Source organism: Ptychodera flava (assembly GCF_041260155.1).
Source record: "Ptychodera flava strain L36383 chromosome 23 unlocalized genomic scaffold, AS_Pfla_20210202 Scaffold_23__1_contigs__length_28996876_pilon, whole genome shotgun sequence".
Taxonomy (NCBI): Eukaryota; Metazoa; Hemichordata; class Enteropneusta; family Ptychoderidae; genus Ptychodera; species Ptychodera flava.
The window spans coordinates 509403-534434 of record NW_027248277.1 but is presented as its reverse complement, the minus strand read 5'-3'; the positions used below and the strand labels follow the sequence as shown (position 1 = coordinate 534434).

At 36.8% G+C, this 25032-nt stretch overlaps 1 protein-coding gene across 1 annotated transcript in view; it reads left to right on the top strand.

The window, feature by feature from the left end:
- The window catches only part of LOC139123951 (bifunctional purine biosynthesis protein ATIC-like), a 78303-nt gene that overhangs the window by 4490 nt on the left and 48781 nt on the right, over positions 1 to 25032 (top strand). The window contains exons 2-6 of the mRNA XM_070690096.1: positions 770 to 862; positions 11939 to 12027; positions 14926 to 15053; positions 15499 to 15664; positions 17432 to 17540. Coding sequence (XP_070546197.1) covers positions 824 to 862; positions 11939 to 12027; positions 14926 to 15053; positions 15499 to 15664; positions 17432 to 17540 — 531 coding nt within the window. The 5' untranslated portion in view covers positions 770 to 823. The remainder of the gene's footprint in view (positions 1 to 769; positions 863 to 11938; positions 12028 to 14925; positions 15054 to 15498; positions 15665 to 17431; positions 17541 to 25032) is intronic.

Below are 25032 nucleotides of genomic sequence, written 5' to 3'. Positions count from 1 at the left end.
CGCTTCTGCAAACTTTGGAGTTGTGTGCACTACACAAAACATGTATGTACAGAGCGCGCGAGACTATTTTGGCACTCGTCAAATGGGTCCCTTGAAACCGTTCTACAGTGAACGCGCAGATACAGCCGCAGAGGATGGGGCGCCTTGAAACCGTACGTGTTACGGAACAGGCGTTCCGTACGGCTTTTTTAGCGCACGCAAAATTCTATTGTTCTCGATGGTAGATGTATAATATATGTATTATTTATCAATTATTCTGATGCTGCATATTATTGCTTATATGCAGAACTGAAAAATTGTTATGAAAAGTAACCTTCAGGGATACAAATCGAAGGGAATTTTGGGTAATTTATTGTACTGTGTACCTTCAATTAGGAATTTTCTCCCTAAAAATTTTATACTCTAAGAAAATTTCCGTTAATTTGTAAATTGGATCAACAATTTTAACATCTTTGAAGATCAAGAGATGCATGTTGAATTCTGTAAAATACTGATTAAACTCATACAGAAAGGCAATGGAAAGAACGTGTGTGTGTGTGTATGTGAGAGAGAGAGAGAGAGAGAGAGAGAGAGAGAGAGAGAGAGACAGACAGACAGACAGACAGACAGACAGACAGAGAGACAGACAGACAGATACACAGTGAGATATGGTGTGGGGAAAGGAAGGGTGGTGCCTTGTTAAATAACACAAGCCATAAAAATTGTAATTTGATCATTTTTGATCATATCTATAACATTGGATATTTTTGTTTTGATTTAACATTGACAGGTGCAGACCGTATGTCATCATTTGATGATTTAATTGCATTGTCTGATATCTGTGATGTACCCACTACCAAGATCATCTCAAGTAAGGGACCAGGTCAGTTTCTTTCTGGGGGGGGGGGGGGAGGCAGCAGATTCATGGGGGTCACCCTTGTTTTTTACCGTGGCGAGGAGTTGATGAACAGTTCATGAATAGTGCATGAATTTAGTTCATGCACTATTCATTAAATGAACTGAATAGTTCATGAATGTGCATGAATGTTATATTGAACAGAACTTTTGATGAACAATGATGAATTTTGTAATTCATAAAACATTCATCAAAATATGATTCATGAAATATTCATCAACAGAAGTCGTCATCTATTCATGATATATATTCATCACCACATGTGCATGATGTTCATCATAATTCTGTTCAATTTAACGTTCATGCACATTCATGAACTATTCATGTCCATGTCATCTCATGAAATTCCTGAACTATTCATGAAATATTCATCACATGTTCATAACAATGTAGTGAATATTTGATGAATATTTCATGCAACAAGTTGATGAATAATTCATGAACCATGTCTATGAATTGTTCATAATTTATTCACTGACAAAGTCCATGAAATATTCATCACTGTTCCTTATGTTCATCAAAAATTCTGTTCAATTTAACGTTCATGCACATGCATGAACTATTCATGTCCATGCCATTCATGTATTATTCATAAAATATTCATCACATGTTCATAACAATGTTACTGAATATATCATGAATATTTCATGCAACAAGTTGGTGAATAATTCATGAACTATGTCTATGAATTGTTCATAATATATTCACTAACTAATAGCATGAAACATTCATCATTATAACACCACTACTGATTATTTGACGAATATTTCATGGAATGTATTGGTGAATTTATTGTGAATTATTCATGGACCTGATTCATGAATTATTCACAGTATATTCACAAACAAACAACATGAAATATTCATCAGAGATTCATCATCGTCAATGACAATGAGTTCATAAATTGTTCATGAATCATGTTCATGAATAATACATAAGCACAATTCATGAATTATTCATAATGTATTCATCTACAAATTGTATGAAATATTCCTGTTCATCATCAATGTCAGTGAATATTGATGAATATTTCATGTAGTGCTTTGGTGAATATATTCTGAATAATTAATGCATTATTCAGAAGTAGGATTTTTGAATTACTCAAGATATATTCACCAAAAAACTTCATAAAATAGTCATCACATGTTCATGAACGTAATGAATACCTCATGCAATATGCGGTAAATATAGCTGTACAGTGAATAATTCATGAAACATTTCAATGAAGAGTGCATTCACAATAATTGTGGTATCCAAACTGATAAGAATAACTGAACCATGTATATTATGTGTAAATAAAGACACACATGCTTGTTTAAAATTAAAACAATGTTGCGTGTGGATTTCTTGTTATATTATATTATATTTTATTCAAAGTCAATGGCCAGAGAATGAGCAAGCCTGAAAAGGCTCCACATTGAATGAACAGTCTATGATACTCCCGTTTCTCCCAAGCTGCCCATTTAAAAGTCTTTAGTGTTTGACTGAATATTGTGTACAACGAATCTGAGGAAAGAAATCAAGAATTATTTGAAAGTGAGACAAAAACTATTTGAAAAATTGAAGCAAAGAAACCAAATGCACTGAATATATGTATGGGTCAAAGAAGTTTTAAATATTGATCATTGCAAGTCTTGAATTCTGTACGTGGTGCATTACGACATGCTCCAAATATAACAACGTTTAAGGTGAAAGTGAAACAATTCATAAAAGAAAATGTTCCTCTGTAATTATTTTGTTCTTTGTATTGAGATTTTTGCTCTTTGTATTGATATTCTGCTGCCTTTTTTTCCTCTGTGTTTATGAGCCCTGATGAAAGTTACTCTTTGAGTAGCTTGGTCGCTCAGTAAAGGTGTAAATAAATAAAATAAAATAATAAATGAATGAATTAAAATAATTAATATTTTCCATTCAGTTTGGTATTTACGTTCAGCACTTGTGAAATGAAAATGAATCAGTTCTCAACGAAAACTTATTTTTGGTTCAATATAGGCTATATTTAGCGTTACAATGATTGTAGAGTAAATCATTTAATGATGATGTACAGTACGGTACACTGATTTACCTATCTAACTGATATCTTGAAATGGTAGAATTTAACCAGGCCAAAGCTCAGCCAAATTTATATCTCTAGCTGGACAAACTAGTTTAGTACTGGGTTAACCTATCTCAAGTCATTTAGGCATGAAATAAGGAGCAACCACACAGTCGTACAACATATTATAACACACAACATATATGTATTACTAGTTGCATCAAATCATCAACGGCTACATACCTCAATCGATCTCCAAATAAAGGTAGTTTAACTTGCTTTCAGTATAAATAACTCGGTTGTAAACTCTTTCCAAATACTCAACAGTTTCTATGAAAATTATTACATTACCACTGAGGTACGTCACACACGACCACGTAGCTCAGAAATAAGGAGAATTCACATGCTCTTGACAACTCTTGACAGTTGGGATTCGGCCGGGGTGTTCTGTCTGTTGCTTCTCCGCTAGGTGACTGGATACAGGATACCGTATTTTGTGGGTTCAAACCCCGATTGAAGACACTGTGTGTTGTCAATGTGAATCTTGTTCATCAATGAACGCGATTGTCAGTCCGGGGAATATGTCCGTACGTAGAAATCGGCGAAACACACACTATCCACCGCAGATCCATGGCAATACCATGTGCGCAGCCATTTTGAATTCTGTTTACTTCCGCTCGAATCCACAGAAACACTCGTATTGATGAAGTCTTCACAACTCAAACTGTGTGCATCGGCAAATGCTCAGAGAAACAATCACAGAAAATGTTCTCTTGTTAATCAAAGACATCTGACCGGACTTATGCACTATGTAAAGTTTGTAGTCAGCACACACTTTGCTGTAGAAATAAACTAAATTTAAACTCACGGCAATACATCTCTGCGTACAGTATATCGCACATATACGTGAACGGCTTTCACTTGCTAGCGATGCGATGGATGTCCGTTCGATCGACCAAGTAGGATGGTTTTAGAGTTTACAAAATAGTCCCATCCACGTAAAGTTCGATCTCTATCAATATCAGTCTTCATGTATATTCATCGCCTTGAGAAAAACTCCAAACTGTAGACACTAAAAGGTTTTCGGTCTTGCTGTGCTGCACCGTGCACGATATGTACACCTCGTACTTCACAGAAAATATAGTCGGCATATTACTGCTTTTCGCGTTCACAAATTTTGAACTCTGTCTCATCCCTGGTACTGTGTACACATTTTTGCGACACCATGATGTCATTTGGCGAGCGATTCCACAGAAAGATCACAAAACTATCCGCTAAATATTAAAGAAACTCCTTTGGTCATAAATACCCAGCTGGCAGCCGACGATACAGAAATCGTACTTCGCGCCGTTCAAGCCTTATGACGCCATGGAAGGGCGATCTATAAATCATTACGCGATTGATAACAAAGTCCTGTTTTTCAACGCTGGAACTGTCGATTGTCTATCTGCTTCACACCGTTAGTTTTCATACTAGACATAGAATTTAATTTATTAGTTCAATAAAACTGGTTATATTTCTTATATTAAGACTCAAAAGAGAATAAAATTCTTTGAGCATGAAGAATTGATATCAATGCGCGAAGTGAACTTACTATTATTACAACATGTTGGTTGTAAACAGCTGGGCTAGCCGCGATGGCAAAGTAGCCGTACTCGATTTTCGTACGGCAGCTCAGGATGAAGTGTAATTCTAACCCTCTCATCTATGCTCGGCAATATAGCTGTCATGCTAAAAACATTTAGTACAAAAACCTTCACCTCAGTGGGCTAGTGATACAGGTGACTATATATCCACCACAGGCATTCGACTCAATGCAAGCAAACCGTCGCACTGTGTAAAAGTACTGGTTGTGTCAGTGACATTTTGCCAGCATTGAGTCGAATGCTGTAATATCTTAGCCCTGCGTTACGATGCTGTGTCCATACAACGCCGGGATCACGCAGGGCTATGGGATCTACATTTTACATGTATACAATGAAGGCAGTAGCTGTGACCATGGATGTATAAAACACGACCGGCATGCAGTAACTTATCTCCATCACCGGGGACTTAATTGTACCAGACATTTATGCATTGACAGCAATTACTGTTTCTACAAAGAAATAATCTCTTCTGTCGATACTTTAAAGGTAGGCATTTGCAGTAACAAAAGTCTATGACCCCTTGTAGCTTGTTTTCAATGAGGATATAAGGGTAAGACGTACGTTGCGTTCAGACTTTCACAGAAATTATAGGGTTAAACTTGCAAGACTGACAAGTTCACAAGATATTCATGATTTTGTTGTTTCATGCACTTCATTATTCATCAACATTCATTAGAAATTCATCATTATACTTCATGAGTTATTTATGAATTTTCAGGAATACATCGAATTCATCAAAATTTTTATAAAAATTTTGCTTCATGCGCTTGATAGTTCATTGAAATTCATTACAAGATTCATCTTTACATGTGATGAATTTTTTATGAACACATCTACTCCGTGATATTTTCATGAACTTATTAAATTCATCAAGAGTCTTGAAATGTTCATCAACACTGACATCAATTGTTCAACAAATTGCAAGACTGACAGGTTCAGCAGATATTCATGAAGTTTTTGTTTCATGCACTTCGTTATTCATTAAACATTCATAATTCATCATTATACTTCATGAGTTATTTATGAATTTTCAAGAATACATCGAATTCATCAAAATTTCATAAAACTTTTGCTTCATGCACTTGATAGTTCATTGAAATTCATCATAAGTTCATCTTCATGTGTGATGATTTTTTTATGAACACATCCAGTTCATGATTAATTCATTAAATTCCACTCATGACCTTTGATGAGTTTAATAAGTTCATGAAAAATTCACAATGAAATTTCATGAATAAACCATGAACTTATTAAATTCATCAAAGGTCTGGAAATATCCATCAATAATGAGATGAATGTTTCATGAATTTTTAATGTACTGAAGAGAAATTCACAAAATGTGCATCAAAGGTTCATGCACATATTTTCTTATTCATCAATGTTCATCAAATGTTCATGCACAGGAGTTTTGTGGTACAGCCAAAATAATACATGAACTGACAGGTGTGAATTTTTTATGAATTACGATGAATAGATCATGAATGTTCATAAAGTCATGAACTTTTCTTCGCCGGGGTGCTTTGGTGATAGGGGGTCACCATGTTTTTGAAATGCCCAATAGGGGGGTCTAGTGTGTTTTTTGAATTTTGATATGGGCTCATACTTGCCTAAAATGCTTTGTGCCCACCACAAATTTCATCAGTCAGCTGCATTTTTTCAGCGCTCTTCAGGGGCGCAATTTTAGTAATCAGACATATTTTTAGCCTGCCTCTTGGGTGTGTGACATTTTATTATATCAGACATACATATATCAGAGATATATGTATGTTTAATATTTTACAGCATGCCCTTTCGTGCATTTAATATACCAGACATGCATATCAGAGATGTCTAGATTTTTAATATTTGTCGGTGCACCCTTTTGGCGCGTACTTTAATAATTCAGATATATGTGTGAGATATCTTGATGTTTGCAAAGTGAATGTCAGTTTTGCAAAATAAAATCTGCAGTTTATGTGAAAAGCATGACACATTCCTGATACTTTTCATCATGAAGTATATTTCACAATATATTTGATACAGTATCATACTTTACAAAGAGAAAATGACAAGATATTTTTTGCTCTCATTGATGCTACTGTTTTGCTTTGAATTGTGTCACACGTTTTCTGTAGGAAAATGAATCAATGACTAAAATAACAGTTAAACAAAATGTAGTTTTTTTGTCATTTAGCTATGCTTTCATGGTTTCAATGTTAACAGAAACGTCCTCTCGGCAGTGATTCCTCTGGCTACAATTACCTGTTAGCCATTCTGGCTAATTGAGACCAAAATTGATTAGCCAGAACTGTTTTAACGTACCTGTATTCGGCATTTATGATTTTGGACAACTGACAGTTGAATATTTTGTGACAGTCACATTCACAAATAATATACTCTGGCGGGTCCTATCAGATGCCACAGAAATGTAGCAAAAAATGGCAAAATAAGTTAAAAACCATTTTTTACGGAACAAACAGCACTTATAGATTGGGTCATTTCAGTCCGTCCGTCCGTCCGTGCATTCGTCCATCCGTCCATTCACACAGATATCTCAGACATGTCAAGGTCAATTTCTTTGAAACTTTGCACAAGGATAGTACCCTACCCCATACAGATGCACGTCGATTTGTTTCACAATGCGATCAAATTTGGTTGTGTTAGAGGACTTTTTAGTTTACACCTCCATAGACTCCCATGTATAAGGCAGTTCTCCATAGACTCCCATGTATAAGGCAGTTCTCCATAGACTCCCATGTATAAGTCAGTTCTCCATAGACTCCCATGTATAAGGCCAAGAAAAATAAAAATTTAGTTTCTCATCATATTCATATTGCAAAAAGGATGCAGTGACACAGTTTTTAGTCCCCACGGATGAAGTCCAGGGTGCTTATAGATTGGGTCATGTCTGTCCGTTCGTCCATCCGTGAGTCCATCCGTTCACGCAGATATTTCAGATATTTTGACAAAATGTCATGTGACCTCGGTGACCTTTGACCTCAAATATACATATTTGTCCATAACTCAGTAACCACAAGTGCTACACCCTTCATATATGGTATGATGGGACACCTTACAGTTCGTTGCCACTCTTAATTTGTAGGTTCATTCACGCAATCGCAGATTGTACGACCTCATGAACTTTGATACGCACATGCCTATTCAATCCCGATTACGCGTATACGTCACACAGATTACAGCAGGAATCAGCGGTTGAACTGTACGTACTCGGAAATGGACGGTGACCGGCCACAGTGCAGCCGGGCAAGTGGTTATAATGCCAGGACCGATCACTTAGCGAAGATATATATGGTTGTTTACACACCAATTTCAAGCTGATTTAGATCTCAAATTTCGCTTTGCTGTACATTTTCCTCCGTGTTGATAACTGAACACCCATTCATTGGTAAATTCTCGGGGACAATTCATTGGCAATGGTATTATCACTGTACGTACTATAATGATGAAGTTTCGGAATGCGAATTAAGTTGAACTTGAAGGCGACGAGCAAAAGTAACTGATTTTACTCCATGCCCAATGTGTCTAGCTCGGTTCTGAATGTGTGACACGTAATTTGACTAACAGCAGTGTATCTGTATTAAACATGTATCTCGAGCATGTTGAAGCTTCAACATATTTACGATGTGGTTTAAGGGACAGTGGAAAGTACGAAGTCAATGTCAATCCCCACTCACATACTACCCTAGTGTGGGGTATTTGGAAATAATCTTATGAAGTTTGTCAAATGCCTCAACCCCTGGAAAGACAACTTGGAAACCCTAAAATCAACAAGCAAATGGCCATACCCCCCCCCCCCCCCCCCCCCCCCCCCCCCCCCCCCGCACACACAAAGATGGCTGGGGCATTTATAAATTCTGACTCTATTCTGGGTCAATATGAAGTAAATGTTGCATTTTGTTTAGTTTTAGGCAAACCCTGTCTAATTCTAAAATTTGTCTTGTATTGCACATAGCTCTTTATCAAAAAAGAGTACTTCCAAAGTCTTTGAACCATCCACAGTTCGGCGGTCATCAATTTCGCTGGCTTAACAAGGCTAAACGAATACAATTTGCGGGACAATGTAGAAGGGTAACCGATTTTCAAAATGTCTCCCAACGTCCCCCGTCAACGTAGCTCAATGAAACTGCCATCCTTTGTTTATTTATATTTATCGATTGAATAACTCGAATGACATTGCTCACAAACACATAAGTACGCGAAAATGGGACTTTTTGAACAGCAGATGCTTGACCTGTCACTGCCGATACTGAAAACATTGAGGTGACGATCGCACTACGTCAAACAGAAAGCTCGAAAAGTTGAAAAATTACGACCTACAATGCTCTCATGCTGCCATGATGTTGTGATGAGGTTAGTCACGAGGTTAACCATGATCGAATTTTTCTGAACTTGACCTTCCATAGCGTTTAAAACAAAGGCCGAAATTAGCCGATGTCCCAACCCAAACACGAAGACTTTGAAGTCAGTTACTTAATCGAGTTGAGATCTGGGCATGCGCAGTCATTCGAAAACGAACCTCCAAATTAAGAGTGGCAACAAACTGCCTTATGACGCTACATATAATTATTGTACCTCATTAATTATGTGCATATCTAATTTTGAGCGAGCCAATAGAGCTAGAGGTCTGATTTTTGGTATATAGGGATAACTTAGCAATACAATTTTTTTGACAAAATGTCACGTGACCTCAATGACCTTTGACCTGAAATATACATATTTGTCCATAATCAGTAACCATAAGTGGTACACCCTTCATATATGGTATGATGGGAGACCTTATGACGCCACATACTGTACCTCATTAATTATGTGCATATCTAATTCTGAGCAAGCCAATAGAGCTGGATGTCTGATTTTTGGTATATAGGGAAAATTTTTTGACACAATGTCATGTGACCTCAATGACCTTTTACCTAAAATATACGTTTATGTCAATAAATAAGTAACCACAAGTGCTTTGTACTTTCTGTTTAGTAGGATGGGAGACCTTATGACAACACACGCTTTACCTTATTAATTATGCACATATCTAATTCTGGGCAAGTGAATAGAGCTAGAGGTCTGATTTTTGGCATATAGGGATTAATTAGCAATACAATTTTTTTTCAAAATGTCATGTAACCTCGATGACCTTTGACCTTGATTATAAATATATATATATATATATATATATATATATATATATATATATATATATATATATATATATATATATATATATATATGCATAACTCAGTAACCACAAGTTTCTATACCCTTCAATTTGATAGGATATTAGACTTTAAGATGTCACATCTTGTACCTCATTTATTATGCGCATATGTATTTCTTGGTGGCCAATACAGCTAGAGTTCTGATCTTTTTTGCCGATTTAGAACCATAACTTAGACATGCCTCTTGTGTTTCAAATTGGGAACAACGAAATAGACCTATGTGGCCATAGACTTCAACATATAGGGTACACTCCAGTTATACTTCTTAATGACCACATTTCCCTGCCCCATCAAGACTAATACTCCTGTTACAAGTGGGGACTATGTCATTGTCAGTGACTTGTTACTTGTAACATTCACAACTAACTTTATATCCTGAGTGCTTCACACATATGTGACTTCTGTATCACAAGTAAATCATTTACAGGGTAACTTCAAGATGTTCTCTGCCCTAGTCATCAAGTGCTCTCAGTTCTCTAATCACAGAGTTTAATTTCTGTACCAATTGTTCACATTGAGAAGGTGTACTGGTAATTACATTTTGTACACTAGGTGTAAACAGTCTCCTATCTCTATTGGTAGTCCAAACATATAGATTCAAAATAAAACTGCTCTATGGGTGGTCCTTCACTAACTATTCTCAACAGTGTTTCAACAGTTTCTGTCTTACGTTATTTTTCAAAATATTTTTATCAAATTGAACTGACTCATATCAGTGGCTGCTATGAGGTCGCCGTAGCGTCATGTCCTTCTCGTTTTTGTACGCTGGTTTCATTCTGTTCACCACCCTAGTGACCATCGACTGCTGCTGTCTGCTAAGCTTTTGAAAATACCCCGCACTGACTGTGTAGGGCCATTGTTGTTTACAAAGCACTATGCACTTGTCGTCATGAAAAATTGAGGTCACCGCATGCAGCCATCTGCATGGCAAATTACTCCCTAAGTTACTGATTACAGTACATGTCTGAGACTGCGCACTAAAGCAAGGAAAGAATGGCCACCCAGGGATGTTAAAAAATCTCTCTGCCTGTCTGCTGCACTCTCGATCAAACAATCGCCCTCCTGAAAAATTGGGTTCGCCAGTTTGGCAAAGAGGGGCTGAAAACAGTTCGCCAATCCGACATTTGATTCGCCATTTGACTGTCTGGCGAGCGGCAGCGGAAACACTGCCTATCGGACACTGTGCATATCAAATTTGGCTACAACATATAAAAATAGCTCTGTATGGCTTCTCAGGAGATTTAGTTGGATGGCTGGCAAGTCGTAACACCCATCAAAGTTTTTGATTTACAGCTTTTCCCTCTTTGATATCAATTGATGTCCATTTACATGTATCAGTTCAGGACATCTGGTTAAGGACAGACAGTGTAAAATACATTCACAGCTCATTAAAAATACGGTATTCAAAATTTAAATTGACACTTTGAAATTCCTGTTTTACAACTGACATGACAACGATTTCATTAAAATACAGAATGACTGAATGATTAAAGTGTATATATACATATAATATTATGTGAAATATATATTTTATTCCACCTTTTGCTTTACCTTTGTCGTGTGAGGATGGGGGGATGTCGACCCATTTTTCAAATTCTGAATGTGGGGGGGGGGGGGGGGGTATGCCAGCCACTTTTTGACGTTGGCAAAATATAATCCGATCCTCTCCCCCAGGGTAAAGAAACTGACAAGTCCCTAAGCGGGTCAAATGTCAACTTTTCTCATGACAGATATGTTGTGAGGCATGCTTATGAAGGCTTTCTATTTTACCTCCAACCTAGAAAAGACAGATATCTTTGACTGGAAATTTTTGTTGAAAGGATATTTTCTTTCTTACTGAAGCTAAATGTTGATTTTATTTGATTTGTTGGTAAACATTAGAAATAATTGATTTTGAGTTGACCATAAACATGAATTAATGGATCCAGATGAAAGGAAAGGCGAATCTTCTCTGCTTGGTCTCTCCCTTGCCCAATGATAAATGCTAATTGTTAGCATGCCATCCTTCATTTCCTCAAATACAATATTACAGCATTCTAAAGAAGAAATTTGCATGTTTTGTTTGTCAGTCTGTACGAGACTTAATTGTAAAACTCTTTGTTAAAGATAATCTGTTGTCAGTAATCTTCTGTGTTTTTACCCTATGAAGGTTTCAGACGGAATAATTGCTCCAGGATATAAAGATGAAGCCTTACAGATCCTATCCAATAAGAAAGGAGGAAATATTATGTTCTTAAGGTGTGTTTGGATTTGATTTAAAATAGTGGTGTGTGTTGATTTGGTTAGAGATTTGTGTGTGTCAATTGAGTTGATTATACTGGTAGTGTATGTTGATTTCATAAGAAGATGTGTGTGTGTAGGTGTAGGGACATACATATATACTGATGTTGGACTATATCTTCTGGTGTAGGGCCATCTACATGTATAGTGGCGTATCTATAGATGTAGGGCTATATCTTCTGATATTGGACTATCCACTGGTATGGCTATATTTACTGATTTTGGGCGATATCTATACACTTGTAAGGCTGTATGTGCTGGTATAGGGCTATATTTATTTGTATAGGGTTATATCCACTGATGTAATGCTATATCTACTCTTATAGGGCCATATGAATTGTTGTATGGCTCTATATTGGTACTGGACTATATCTACTGCAATAGGGTTATATCTACTGTGTAGGGCTATATCTACCATACATGTAGAGAGCCATATCAGTTGATATATTGCCATATGGACTGGTGTAGGGCTATATCTATTGATGTAGGGCTATATCCAATGATGTTGGGTTATATCTACTGGTGTAGGGTTACATCTACTGGTGTAGGGCTATATCTACATGTATAGGGCCATATCTATTGATGTAGGGCTATATCTACATGTATAGACCTAAATCTACTGATATAGGATGATATCTGTAAGTGTATAGGCTGTATCTACTGGTATATAACTATGTCTACTTGCATAGGGCCATCTCAAACATTGTCTTATGGCGTATAGATGTACAGATTTATTTCAATATTCCCATTGTGAATGCTACAACAACTTGGAATAATAATTAACTGTGTGAATACACTGTTAATCACCATCCTGAATATAAGTGTAGGTTATCGCCCGCTTGAAACGTAAACAACGAGGCGGAGCCGAGTTTGTTTTACGTTTCAAGCGGGCGATAACCTACTTATAGCCGTCAAGCTAACAGGTAACCCAGGATTAGCGTTTATCACTCCTGTCTGACAGCGCGGAATCAAAGAAACCCAGGATTAGCGTTTATCACTGGTGTCAGACAGTGCTTACGATTAAAATGTTTTGTTTTCAGGCAAGCTAATTTTTCCCATCAGACCACCATGGCATCGACTTATCACATCTTGCGTTTATCACTTGTGTCACACTGCTTACGATTTTAAATGTTTTGTTTTCGGGCCACGTAACTTGCCCATCAGACCACCATGACATTGACACGTTTCAAATAGGGAAATATTTACCATGCATAAACCACTCATACACCTAAACATGAAAAATAAAACTTTTTTTGAGGTTATCAAGTTATCTTCATTCTTTATTATCAATAAATCATAGAGCGTACAGTCTATGGATAAATTGCGAACAAAATACTAATGTGTTTCAAGCCGGTGATGACCGACTTATAGCCGTCCAGCTAACATGCAATTGAGTCTCTGAAAGTCAATGAGTCAAGAAATATTTTTGAAACCCATATATCATCAATCATCTAACTCTGAAAAATCAAAGTTTAGGTCAAAATTTTACATCCGAATCTGATGATAATATCCCGTCCTTGTACTGGAAGTTCTTATGACGGTAGTGTGAATCGCGAGGTTTCTTGAACTTCTTCATCTAGTTTGCACTACGCACAGTAAGGCTGCTTGGCGTTACATTTAGGGTTCCTGTGCTTAGGTAGTTGAGACAGTCGGGAGCATACGGTTCACCTTCTTTGTTTCTTACCTCCATTACAAAGTGGCTCAGGAACACATCTAAATCATCAACGCCAAACTCTGCCAGATTGTCTGCCATGGGAATTTGTAGCTGCTTCCCCAAACCTCTGTAGCATTTCTCACCTCGGCCCACTGATTCCACACGCGGACACTCCAGCTTGTGGTTCTTCTGGTGTTTTGCGGCAATCTTCCACGCACTTTTTCTTTAATATCGTCTTCAGACATGACATGGAAGCTATTACGTGCTGCAGCCATCGTGGTCTTTAAATTAGTTTTCTTTGGAGGCAAACCTTAGAGATGTTACTCGCTACACAATTAGGAGCTTGAATGAAAATCACATGTTCATCTGGCGTTTTTCTAACACCCTTACAGTCGGCGATGCACAGCCTAGCACTAATTTATATAATCTCAATTGATATTAGGTCGTGTGTATTATTTCAGGTCGTCTTTCCTATTAACACCTCTGTGGTTTTGTTTCAGTACTTAATCATTTATCACCCGCTTCCAAGTTTTCTTTCAGTAGTTAATCACTTATCACCCGCTGGCAAAAACCCAACCACACCTGATAAGTCGTCCTGAGCAACAATTTTAATCCTCAAACACATCAAATACTGGGTAAACATTTTGACAGATTCAGGCTATAAACACTGATATCAATAAGTACAGTATGTGTGTATGCCAAGTACCGGTACAGTATGTGAGTGTGCCAAGTACAGTATGTGTGTGCCAAGTACAGTATGTGTGTATGCCAAGTACAGTATGTGTGTATGCCGAGTACAGTATGTGTGTGCCAAGTACAGTATGTGTGTGTGTGTGCCAAGTACAATATGTGTGTATGCCGAGTACAGTATGTGTGTATGCCAAGTACAGTATGTGTGTATGCCAAGTACAGTATGTGTGTATGCCCAGTACAGTATGTGTATGCCGAGTACAGTATGTGTATGCCAAGTACAGTATGTGTGTGTGTGCCAAGTACGATATGTGTGTATGCCGAGTACAGTATGTGTATGCCAAGTACAGTATGTGTATATGCCAAGTACAGTATGTGTGTATGCCAAGTACAGTGTGTGTGTGTATGCCAATTTCTATCCAGTTTATTTTCCCTTCATTGCTATTTCCCATTTATCATCACCCATATTCCGTCCCCATCTCATCAGTGCCTTGTGTCATCATTCCTTGTAGATTGATCCAGATTATGAGCCTGTTACCATGGAAACAAGAACTCTGTTTGGTCTTCAGATGGAGCAGAGACGCAATGATGCAGTCATCAACAAAGAAATGTTTTCAACAGTGCAACAGACAAGAAAGATGTGAGTAAAATTTTAAAAATTTCTTGGTCAAAATTGTAAAAATGACATGTAAATCATTCAAATATGAAAGTTATATGTGAAAGTGGTATAATATTGGACCTCAAAAGTTCTTGTAAATTGCTGAAAAAGTCGTTGAAACTCCTGCCTCCAGCTTGATCAGAGAGATTTTATTGCCAATATCAGTGTCTTGGAACCAATATGCACAGATGTAGAATAACATTGACATAATATATGCTTGTATTTTACCAAACAATTAACGTGCCTTCTTGCCTCAGGTCAATGGTTTGAATTAATAAAGTATAACTGATGTGTGTGACATACTCATCAGTGAAGACTAACTGACCTCTTTTGACTTGATGATAACTTCTGACTTATCGACCAATCACTGTTGAGTTACTGGTCACTTTAAAATGACTGGTCTTACATTTCATTGTTTCATCTGCAGTTACCAGAGTCTGCCATCAGGGATCTGATTGTAGCCACTATAGCATTGAATACACACAGTCTAACTCTGTCTGCTATGCCAGAGATGGTCAGGTGATTGGAATAGGAGCTGGACAACAATCCAGGATACACTTCACCAGACTGGCTGGTGATAAGGCCAATAATTGGTAAGTGAAGAAATTGTATGATGTTTAAATAAGCCTATTATAAGCTCTGATGCTCTTCATAAAACGCTACTGGCTATGTGATACCAAAGACCCTGAAAAAGTTAGCTTCATTGGCTGAGCAGGTTAACCCTTTGCAGTCCAGAGCGCCCAAACATTCCAAACTTCCGGTCGATTTGAAAATACAGGAAACATAACGGTTTTTCCGTGATGAATGTGTTATCATTTTCGTACTGAGCAAATGTTAGGCTACATTTTCCCAATCATAAATATACAGTTTGCCATTATAAGTTTTTGCACAAAATCGATCAATGTTTTCTCGGACACGTCACTAATTTTGAATTTTAAATTTTGTTTACGTCCAGCCATAGCATTAACCCTCACTGAAAAATCGCGTATGTCTGTTGCTCTAATGCCCAAATAACTGATAGGGTGATGAAATGCAGGCGTTCATAGCAGTGAATATTTCGATCGAAATTCACACCATTCCAGATGTAAACGACTACTGGTCAATAGACGACAGATGACAAGTACCGGGGATCGCAAAAGTAATGCCAAAAAACCAATATAAGAAGTATTTTCATGTCAGTGAAAATGAACTCGATGTACTCGCCTGCGACCCCAACCGTGCATGATTGTATGTTCTAATTTCAAGCTCATTTTGATCTCGGGCGTTCAATTTTCTTTTCCCGCAAATTATGTGTCATTTTGCCAGCTGTTGATTGATTAGGCTATGATAAAATTCAAAGGCCATATGATTCAGTTAACGCAAGCCCAGCCAGTCAAGTAGTATCTCAAAGTTTAGATGCTTACTTGTCCCCTTAGCGGATACTGTCTGAGCTTTGATCCCTACAATTTATTGAAAAAAAAGGCGGACGTACAGGTGTCCAAAAGACAATTACCGTACCCTCATTTTTTGGAAATAATACACCTTTATGAATAAAAACTTTTATTTTGTTGTAAATTTAAAAATTGCGTGTTCAATATTACTTTTATTTTATTATAAGTTTAAAAATAATGCAAATATTTCCTCAATGTGCCATGAAATTTTGCACAGGTTGGTTGATGATATGTAATAGTATGTACGGCAAAATCTCGGCTCTATGATGCTACAAAATTTGCAAAATTAGAAAAACATTAATCTTCAAAATAACAACCATGTAAAACATGAAGAAACACACTCAAATTATGTGTTTTATTTATTTTTATTTCAATGGGACTTCTTTCCTGTAAAGGAAAAGGTAAAACTATGCAATAAATCAGCTGTCAGCTTCATTCGATGATAAAGTGTAAAGAAAATTTCTTGAATTCCCATGAGCTATATATCATTGGAAAGGAAATTTTATAGTTTTAAAATAATTTCACGTTGCTGTAGTCAGTTTTGAGCCACTTTTTAAAAAAATTTGGAAAAAAATATACTGTTAATGATTACAGAATATTTTAATTGTGGAGTAGGGAGTTCTGATCTCCACTGTGCATTGTTGTGCAAATAAGCTGGGCTGCAAATTGTAAGACTTGTGAGTAGTTTCTGTACAGACTGTGAAGTTGTTGAACGCCATTAACAATGTAGTAAAGTATCCAGATAATATAGTGATGCAGAGCTCATGTTATAATTAACAAAATAATTGTGTCTTCATTGTCATTTGATTTGTGTGTGCCATCATTGTGTGGCAATAATTATGAATAAGGTTTTTTGTGTCTGACATATAACTCAACTTGAAATGGCATACATCATCATCATCAACATCATCAGTGTTCATTGCATTGTAGGTGGTTACGTCAGCATCCTAAAGTTCTAGAAGTTCAATTCAAACAAGGTGCGAAATGGGCTGACAGATCGAACGGTATGGATATCTATGTCAATGGAACTGTGGGACAGGTGAGTGTATTCGATTGACCTTTGACCCCTGTCAGATTCATATTAAGTTATCGTCAGTTACCATCAGTCAGTGTCTGTGTTGTTGTTGCAACTAATGATATGTACATGTCAGTTTCTATGTAGTATGCAGATATGCCCTACAAATCTGATAAAATCAGGTTTGCAAATTGTGTAATTTTTGATGATGCAAATCAAATCTTTGTGTTTTTATCATTGTGTGTGCATTAGTCCATGTATCCCTCACCAAGCATGTTCTAGACATGCGAACCGATTGTTTCAAAGTTGGTACAAGGTCATTGACTTATATGTCATACATGTGCACGTCAATTTGTTTCATGATACTACTCAATATGGCTATGTCATGGCCATTTTTATTGGCCTGAGCCATAATTCACACATGTTTCAACCGATTTTATTCAAAGTTGGTACAAGAGCATTGACCAATTTCATATGTACCGGTATGCATGTCAATTGGCTTCACAATTGGATGCAATATGGATGCCTGGTGGCCATTTTGCCAAGATTTTTAGCTCTCATTTGGTATACCAAAGAGAGCTTATCGTATAAGGTGAATCATTTCATTTGCATCTCATTTACATGTCGTCTGTGTGTATGTATGTATGTATGTATGTATGTATGTATGTATGTATGTATGTATGTATGTATGTATGTATGTATGTATGTCTGTTAGTCCGTCCAGATCAAAAACTCCTAAACCGCAGCAGCTACCGGCTTAGTATTTGGTGTACAGGTGCACCCAGGGGTGGAGATGTGAATTTGTTCAAATGAACATGTCAGTGTCAAAAATATGCAAATGAGGTAAAAAAAGGAAAAATCCTGCAAACTGCTAAAACTCAGTAACCATTGGTCAGATTTGGTTGAAACTTGGTATGTAGGTTCCTTTAGGTATTCTAAATTAGGTGTGTACAACTGTGGATGAAATTTGCGTGTTTGTATTTTGGGTAATTTTTTTCAGTTTTTAATAAAAAATATGTTTTTCTGAAATAGCTTGTCAGATTGCTTTGAAAGTTGATATCCTTGTTCCTCAGGATTAACCCGTTGACTACCAAGGCCAATGTATTCCTATACCGTATACCAGGCCCCTTATGTAAATATTGATAAAATCTGGGGTGTGGTCATTGCATGAACACTGCTTAGAGTAAAAATTAAGTACCAATAAACCATATATTTTCTGAATCAGCATGAAATTTCCCACTTTTTCATACATAAATTTTTTATTTCCAGGTCACGTGACTGATCACATGACACAGTCATGTGACCAGAGTTGGGAAAGAATATGAATATTGAAGCATCAGGACGTTTTGAATCCATAAAATGATGCAAATTTGAATACAGTTGCAATTTTCATGGCATTGTCTTTACATACCGGTATATGTATTAATAACTACCCTTTCCTTTATTTATAGATGTACCTATTTAAGATTTTTCTCACAAAAGGCAGAGTAAATAAACCATAAACATCAGCATCTGACATGATTCTGTATTTGAAAATCAACACATTTTGTATTTGTAAACACCTGCTTGATGTCTTCCTTGCACAAACATGCATCTAAAATGGTTATGATTTATCAAAAAATAATTCACAATATTTAAAAATACATTTTAGGGAACAACATATCACATGACCAAACACATGACCAGTCATGTGACCAGTCATATTGATAATATGGCTGCTATAAAATTTCACTGGCTTATTGTAAAAAATTGTATTTCCTCTAGTTTCATTCACGAATATTGCTGTTAATAGAACATTTTACATATAAATCATTTGTTTTCAATAAATAATGATTTCATATCATTAAAAAAACCCCATAAACATCTTCGCGGTCGTCTGTACTTCTGAAAACTGTAAACAATCAGCGCGACGCTTCAGTGATCAGCCTGACCTTTCAGGGTCGAGGTCGTGGTCACGACATTTGCTTCCGGATTTTGGCCATACTCCGACGTACGGGGGCGCAATCACATTCTGGCAAGATCGGAATACATCACCCTTAGTTGCGCTGCGTGCCTGTGCCGAAATTACGGGATTTTTAGCGACAAAAATGAGCAAATACGCCTATTTAACTGTGCCGGATATTTCCGGCACTCAAGGTATATGGTAATTCAATATGGCGCCGGAAATATCCGGCGCCATAGGTAGTCAAGGGTTTAACTCAGTCAAGTTGGTAAAAATTGTTGTGAATTTTTAGTATTTGTAATTTTGGGGCAATTTTCCCAAGTTTTGGTCAAATTTTTTTTTCTCCAAAAATACTCATCTGATGCCTGTCGTATTTGGTATACAGGTTCATAAGGTTGATCAAATGTGATGTATTCAAATTCTTAAGAAATTTGGAATTTTGTAATTTTTATTTATTTATTTATTTCGAACTCCAACACAGATATGATACAGTTAAAAACCATATACATCCGCACTTACAGGAGGATTTTAGTAAAAAATACAAATAACATGATGTTACAGGACAAGAAAGCAAGTTAAAACAAATGACATGCACAACAAGGACAAAGTAAAAATTCAAAAGCAAATGCTTTTAGCTTTTCTTTTAAAACTCGAAACAGGAATGTTAAAAATTGGTAGACATTGATAAAAACTATTATATAGCTTAGAAATGCGATTAAAAAGTGAATTGCTAGTAAATTTAACTCTACCACCAGGTTCATAAAATGTCCTTCTGTCTAGTTGATCGCCCAGGAATGTGTAAATTAAAAATTGGTTGGCAATCAAGAAGGGCATTAATTGATTTGTGAAGAAAAACAAGGTCAAAATAATGTGCCTTTTAGACAGCATTGGTAAATTAAACATAACACACATATCATCATATGAATAATCATCAAACCTTACATTTACAAGATAACACAACTATTTAACAAAGTTACGCTGTACAGCTTCCAGTTTGTCTGAGTACACTTTGTCAATACTATTCCAAACAACTGATGCATACTCGAGTTTAGTTCTAATGAATGTTTTGTAAACCACGAGCAATGCATCCACTGACAACCGTTTGCCAAACCTTTTTAGCATGCCAAGTAGTCTTCGAGCATCAGTGACAATTGAAACAACGTGAGTTGAAAAAGTTAACTTTGTGTCTAGTGTCACGCCTAGGTCACTGTAACTATAAACAGTCTTCAAATTGTGAGCATCAATATTATAATCCCTCTCAATTGGCAATCTTTTCAATGAAAGACGAAGTACTACACATTTGTCATAATTAAGGTGCATTTTCCATTTCTCAGACCATGTGGACAAGTAATTGATATCTTCTTGTAACATTGAACAGTCATTCACACTACGTATTATCTTAAACAACTTCAGATCGTCTGCAAAGCCTAAGGAGCCACATTTAAAATTACCAAATATATATTTAAATAAAGAATGAAACACAGTGGTCCCAGTTGTGACCCCTGCGGAACCCCGGACTTAACTAAGACAGGGTCTGATCTACACCCTTTAACATTAACTACCTGGGATCTATTAGTTAGGTAGCTACTAAACCAGTCAAGGAGGGCGTCTTGTATTCCATACTTACTAAGTTTGTAAACTAAATATTTATGATTTACTTTGTCGAAAGCTTTGGAAAAATCTGTATATATAACATCCAACTGTCTTGTCTCATTAACAGCAATACGAGCTTCATTAAGCAAGACAGAAAGATTAGATTCACATGATCGCCCGGGCAAAAAACCATGCTGTTGTTCAGACAAAACACACTTTACATGGTTATATACATGCCTTGAAATCATTTTCTCACACATTTTCGAAACAATTGACAAAAGGGACACTGGGCGATAATTTCTAACGTTAGTTTTTATACCCTTCTTGTGTATAGGTACAACCAAAGCTTTCTTCCACTTTGTCGGGAAAACTCCCTCATGGATAGACCGATTATATATGAAAGTTAGTGGAATGGAAAGTGAATCAGCACATTTTTTTAAAACTATCGCTGGCAAATTATCATCACCCATTGCCTTATGTTCATTTAGGGCTAAAAGTTCTAACTTCACCTCTGACACAGATATAGTGAACTTACGCAAAGGATCATGTAATTGAGTGTCTAATTCAGGAATGGTAATGATGTCATCATTTGTAAAAACAGATTCAAAGAAGGTATTGAAAATATCGGCCTGAGCTTGCTCGTCACAAGCTTCATGTCCATCCAACTCTATAGTACCAGGAATACGCGATTTTGTCCCTTTCATACAAGCTGAAGTAAAGGAGAAAAATCGCTTGGGGTTGCACTTGACATCTGCTGAAACAGATGCAACATAATCATTGTATTTCAATTTCGCCAGTTTCTGGAATGAGGTACGAGCCTGCTTGAAAAGTTCTATATTCTCAGGCACAGGTATACGTCTTTTGGCACGATGTCTAAGTTCTTTCAATTTTAAAGCTTCAATAAGCTCTGCATCATACCAGGGGGGGACGCGGCGACGAAGTTTGATTTGCGGCACGTGGTCTTTAATAGCTGGCATAATTAAATCATAAAAAGTCTCCACACAGTCATCAACGGTACCAGCTGTCAGTAAATCGATCCATGGAATAGCTGCAAGATCGGATTGAAGATTTTCCAGTTGGCTTCTTAAAATTGTACATCTCCCTCTGCGCAAAGGCAAATTTTACAGGTTTTGTAATGCCTTGCAGTAATACAGAGAGGGATTGGTGATCAGAGGTAATGATGTTTTCTCCGACCTCAACACTTACTTTGTCAATGTTTGACAGACACAGGTCAAGAAAATTGTTCTCCTTGTTGGCAGTAAACAGTGCTGATCAATATTGAAGTTTGAAATTACTTCATCCAAAAAGAAGTTGCTGATATCATTTGGCGTTGTACACACATACTCTGATGTTAATTTCCATGTAATATTTGGAATATTGAAATCTCCAACAACAATGTATGGGAGACCAGACTTTTGCACATTTTCCAATGACAACACCAGTTCGGAAAGGTCATGCACTGTTGAAGACGGTGGTCTGTAATATGTTCCAACAAGTAAGCTCCTATATTGCATTTTTATTTCAACCCAGATTAGTTCACAGTTAGATTCAAAGTGTGTAATTCGTTTGGCTCCAAGAGAGAGATTTACTCCAATAGCTACACCTTCACCTCTTGTTTCTCCCGTCTATCACGCCTGAACCATTGGAATTCATCAAGCAGTTCATGGTCTCCCACAAAAGGCTTTAACCAGGTTTCAGTAAAGCAGACTACATCGAATGATTTTAAGCATTCACTGTTTGCTTAATGTCATCAAGTTTGTTCTTTAACTTTGAGCGTTTTGGTAATACACACGCATTGGATTGTGCTGGACACCACGGGTTGTAGCTGGTCCAGGATTTGGATGAACATCACCTGAGATGGTGATAATGTTAAAGGTAGAGGTGTGATTAGCACAATAATGAACTGGAGATCCATATTTGTACCGGTACCTGAATTTAGGAATCACGTCTATTACAGATGCAGTTCTGTTGTGTCTGTAGACGACATCTGTGACGGAAGGCTCTATGCTAAGTAAGCCTGCAAATGTAGCAAATAACAGCAAGATGTTGGCCTCCATTGGTGTACGGGTGAATTCCTATGGAAGCTGCTAATTGAGCAATCCTGTGAGGGATTGTTATGCAATGCAGTTTTGCAATCCACTAAGTACAATGATGACTACAGATGGTAGGATGTCGTAGCCGCATATAATTAGAATAGCACTGCAATCCTCTGCAAGAACGGTTATTCCCTGTAGAAATACTCCAAAATCAGAAAACAGTTTCCCCGGAGAGGGAACTGTTAAACAGGCTTACTTGACGTTCCCAGTGTACTCAGGGTATTCACGAACCTCAGTGTACAGCATGGAGTTCGAAAACAAGCTAAAATCCAATAAAATTACTAAAACTTGGGGAGCTCTTGTAGCGTGACTGTAGCATGACTTGTAGCGTGACTCAGTATTTTGGGCAGTTTTTGTCATTTTTGGTCCAAAAATGTATTTCTCAAAAATTGCTCATTTGATATCTTTGATGTTTGGTAAACAGGTTCGTAGGGTTTATCTTAATAAGATATATTGGAATCAGGATGAAATCTGCAATTTTTTATTTTTGGGCAATTTTTGCTATTTTGGTCATAACACAAATATTGAGTAGAAATTTTCCTATGTATGATCTTAATTTAATATGTTCGAATTATATCTTCTTCAATTACATATTTTTGCAGCTATATTTGCCATTTTGGTCTGGCTGACCTGAAGTAGGCTGTCAAAGATTTCCTCCATCAACATGTGTCACAAAAAGTTATTCTCTACATAACACAAAGGAGCTCTATCAGCTGCCAGGTGACTTGTTTTAAATTTTTTGAGAAACGTCTTCAATTTCCTATTTTTATGAAGCTTCCTATTGTTTTTAAGAAAAAAACTTACGGAAATAGTCCACAGTATTGATTCCATAACTTATTCATGTTGTGTTGATATGAACAAAATTAATAAATTATTTGTGAAAAGATTTTCTGCTGATTTTTCGCGATTTATACCTACAGGAACTAAGAATACATAATGTGGTGATTTTGTGAGCATTTCATATGTTAAACTGTATTTGGTGTTAAAATGTGGTAAAAGAATTATTAGAAAGCACAGCTGAAGGTGATTTAGCAGGTATGGTTTCCAACAAATATTCCAAACTTTTTCAATGTTTGAGAGTATCGGGTTGTAAATAGCTCTTACACTTCCTGTCATTGTATCTCTTTAAATAAATATTGTTGATACCAAAGGGTGAACCATTTGATATCCTGATGGGGGGATCTGGAAGATTTTCAGAAAAAAAAAGATTCCAAGCAAATGTCAGTGAAAAACAAATTTACCAGTAAAGGCTGGACTAAAAGAAAAGGTGGAAGGGTGGGAAAAAATCCTGTACAGTGGATCAGGTAGAAAATAATGCTACCTCATCAATCTTCAGACCCCCAGCCCCCCCCCCCCCAATATCAAATGGTCCACCCCCATGTCTTTGTGCACACATTTTAAAATGCACTGCATCTCAGTTGTAGATTCCAAGTCAGGTCAGGATTTAAAACGAATAGTCAAGTTCACCACAGTTAAAATTCTTAAGTTGATCTCAGTGCCATCACCCTTGTGACATATTGGTTTTATAAGTTAATCCAAAAGTGGATGCACCAGTTGCACTGGAAGAAAACAATGCTTACTTTTTCCCTGTAGGGTTTTTGAGTTTAGTATGTTGAAATCTCTCTGTGTATCTGGTTTTTGAGCAAAATGTAAACATTGGTTGCATGTTAATTGTTAAGCATCAGTCAAGGTTATCTGTTGTTCATGAAAATCAAGAAAAGGTAGTTGCTTGCCTGTATTTGCCAACACATAACTGTCTTGCATGTTGATTGTCTTAAGGTAGAACGCACCTAGGGGACAGAAATTCGGGCCTTCGAATTTTATCAATTTTTTTCTGACCTACCACTTGTGGGGGCTCATTTTGAAGCTCTTGGTGAAAGAAAAG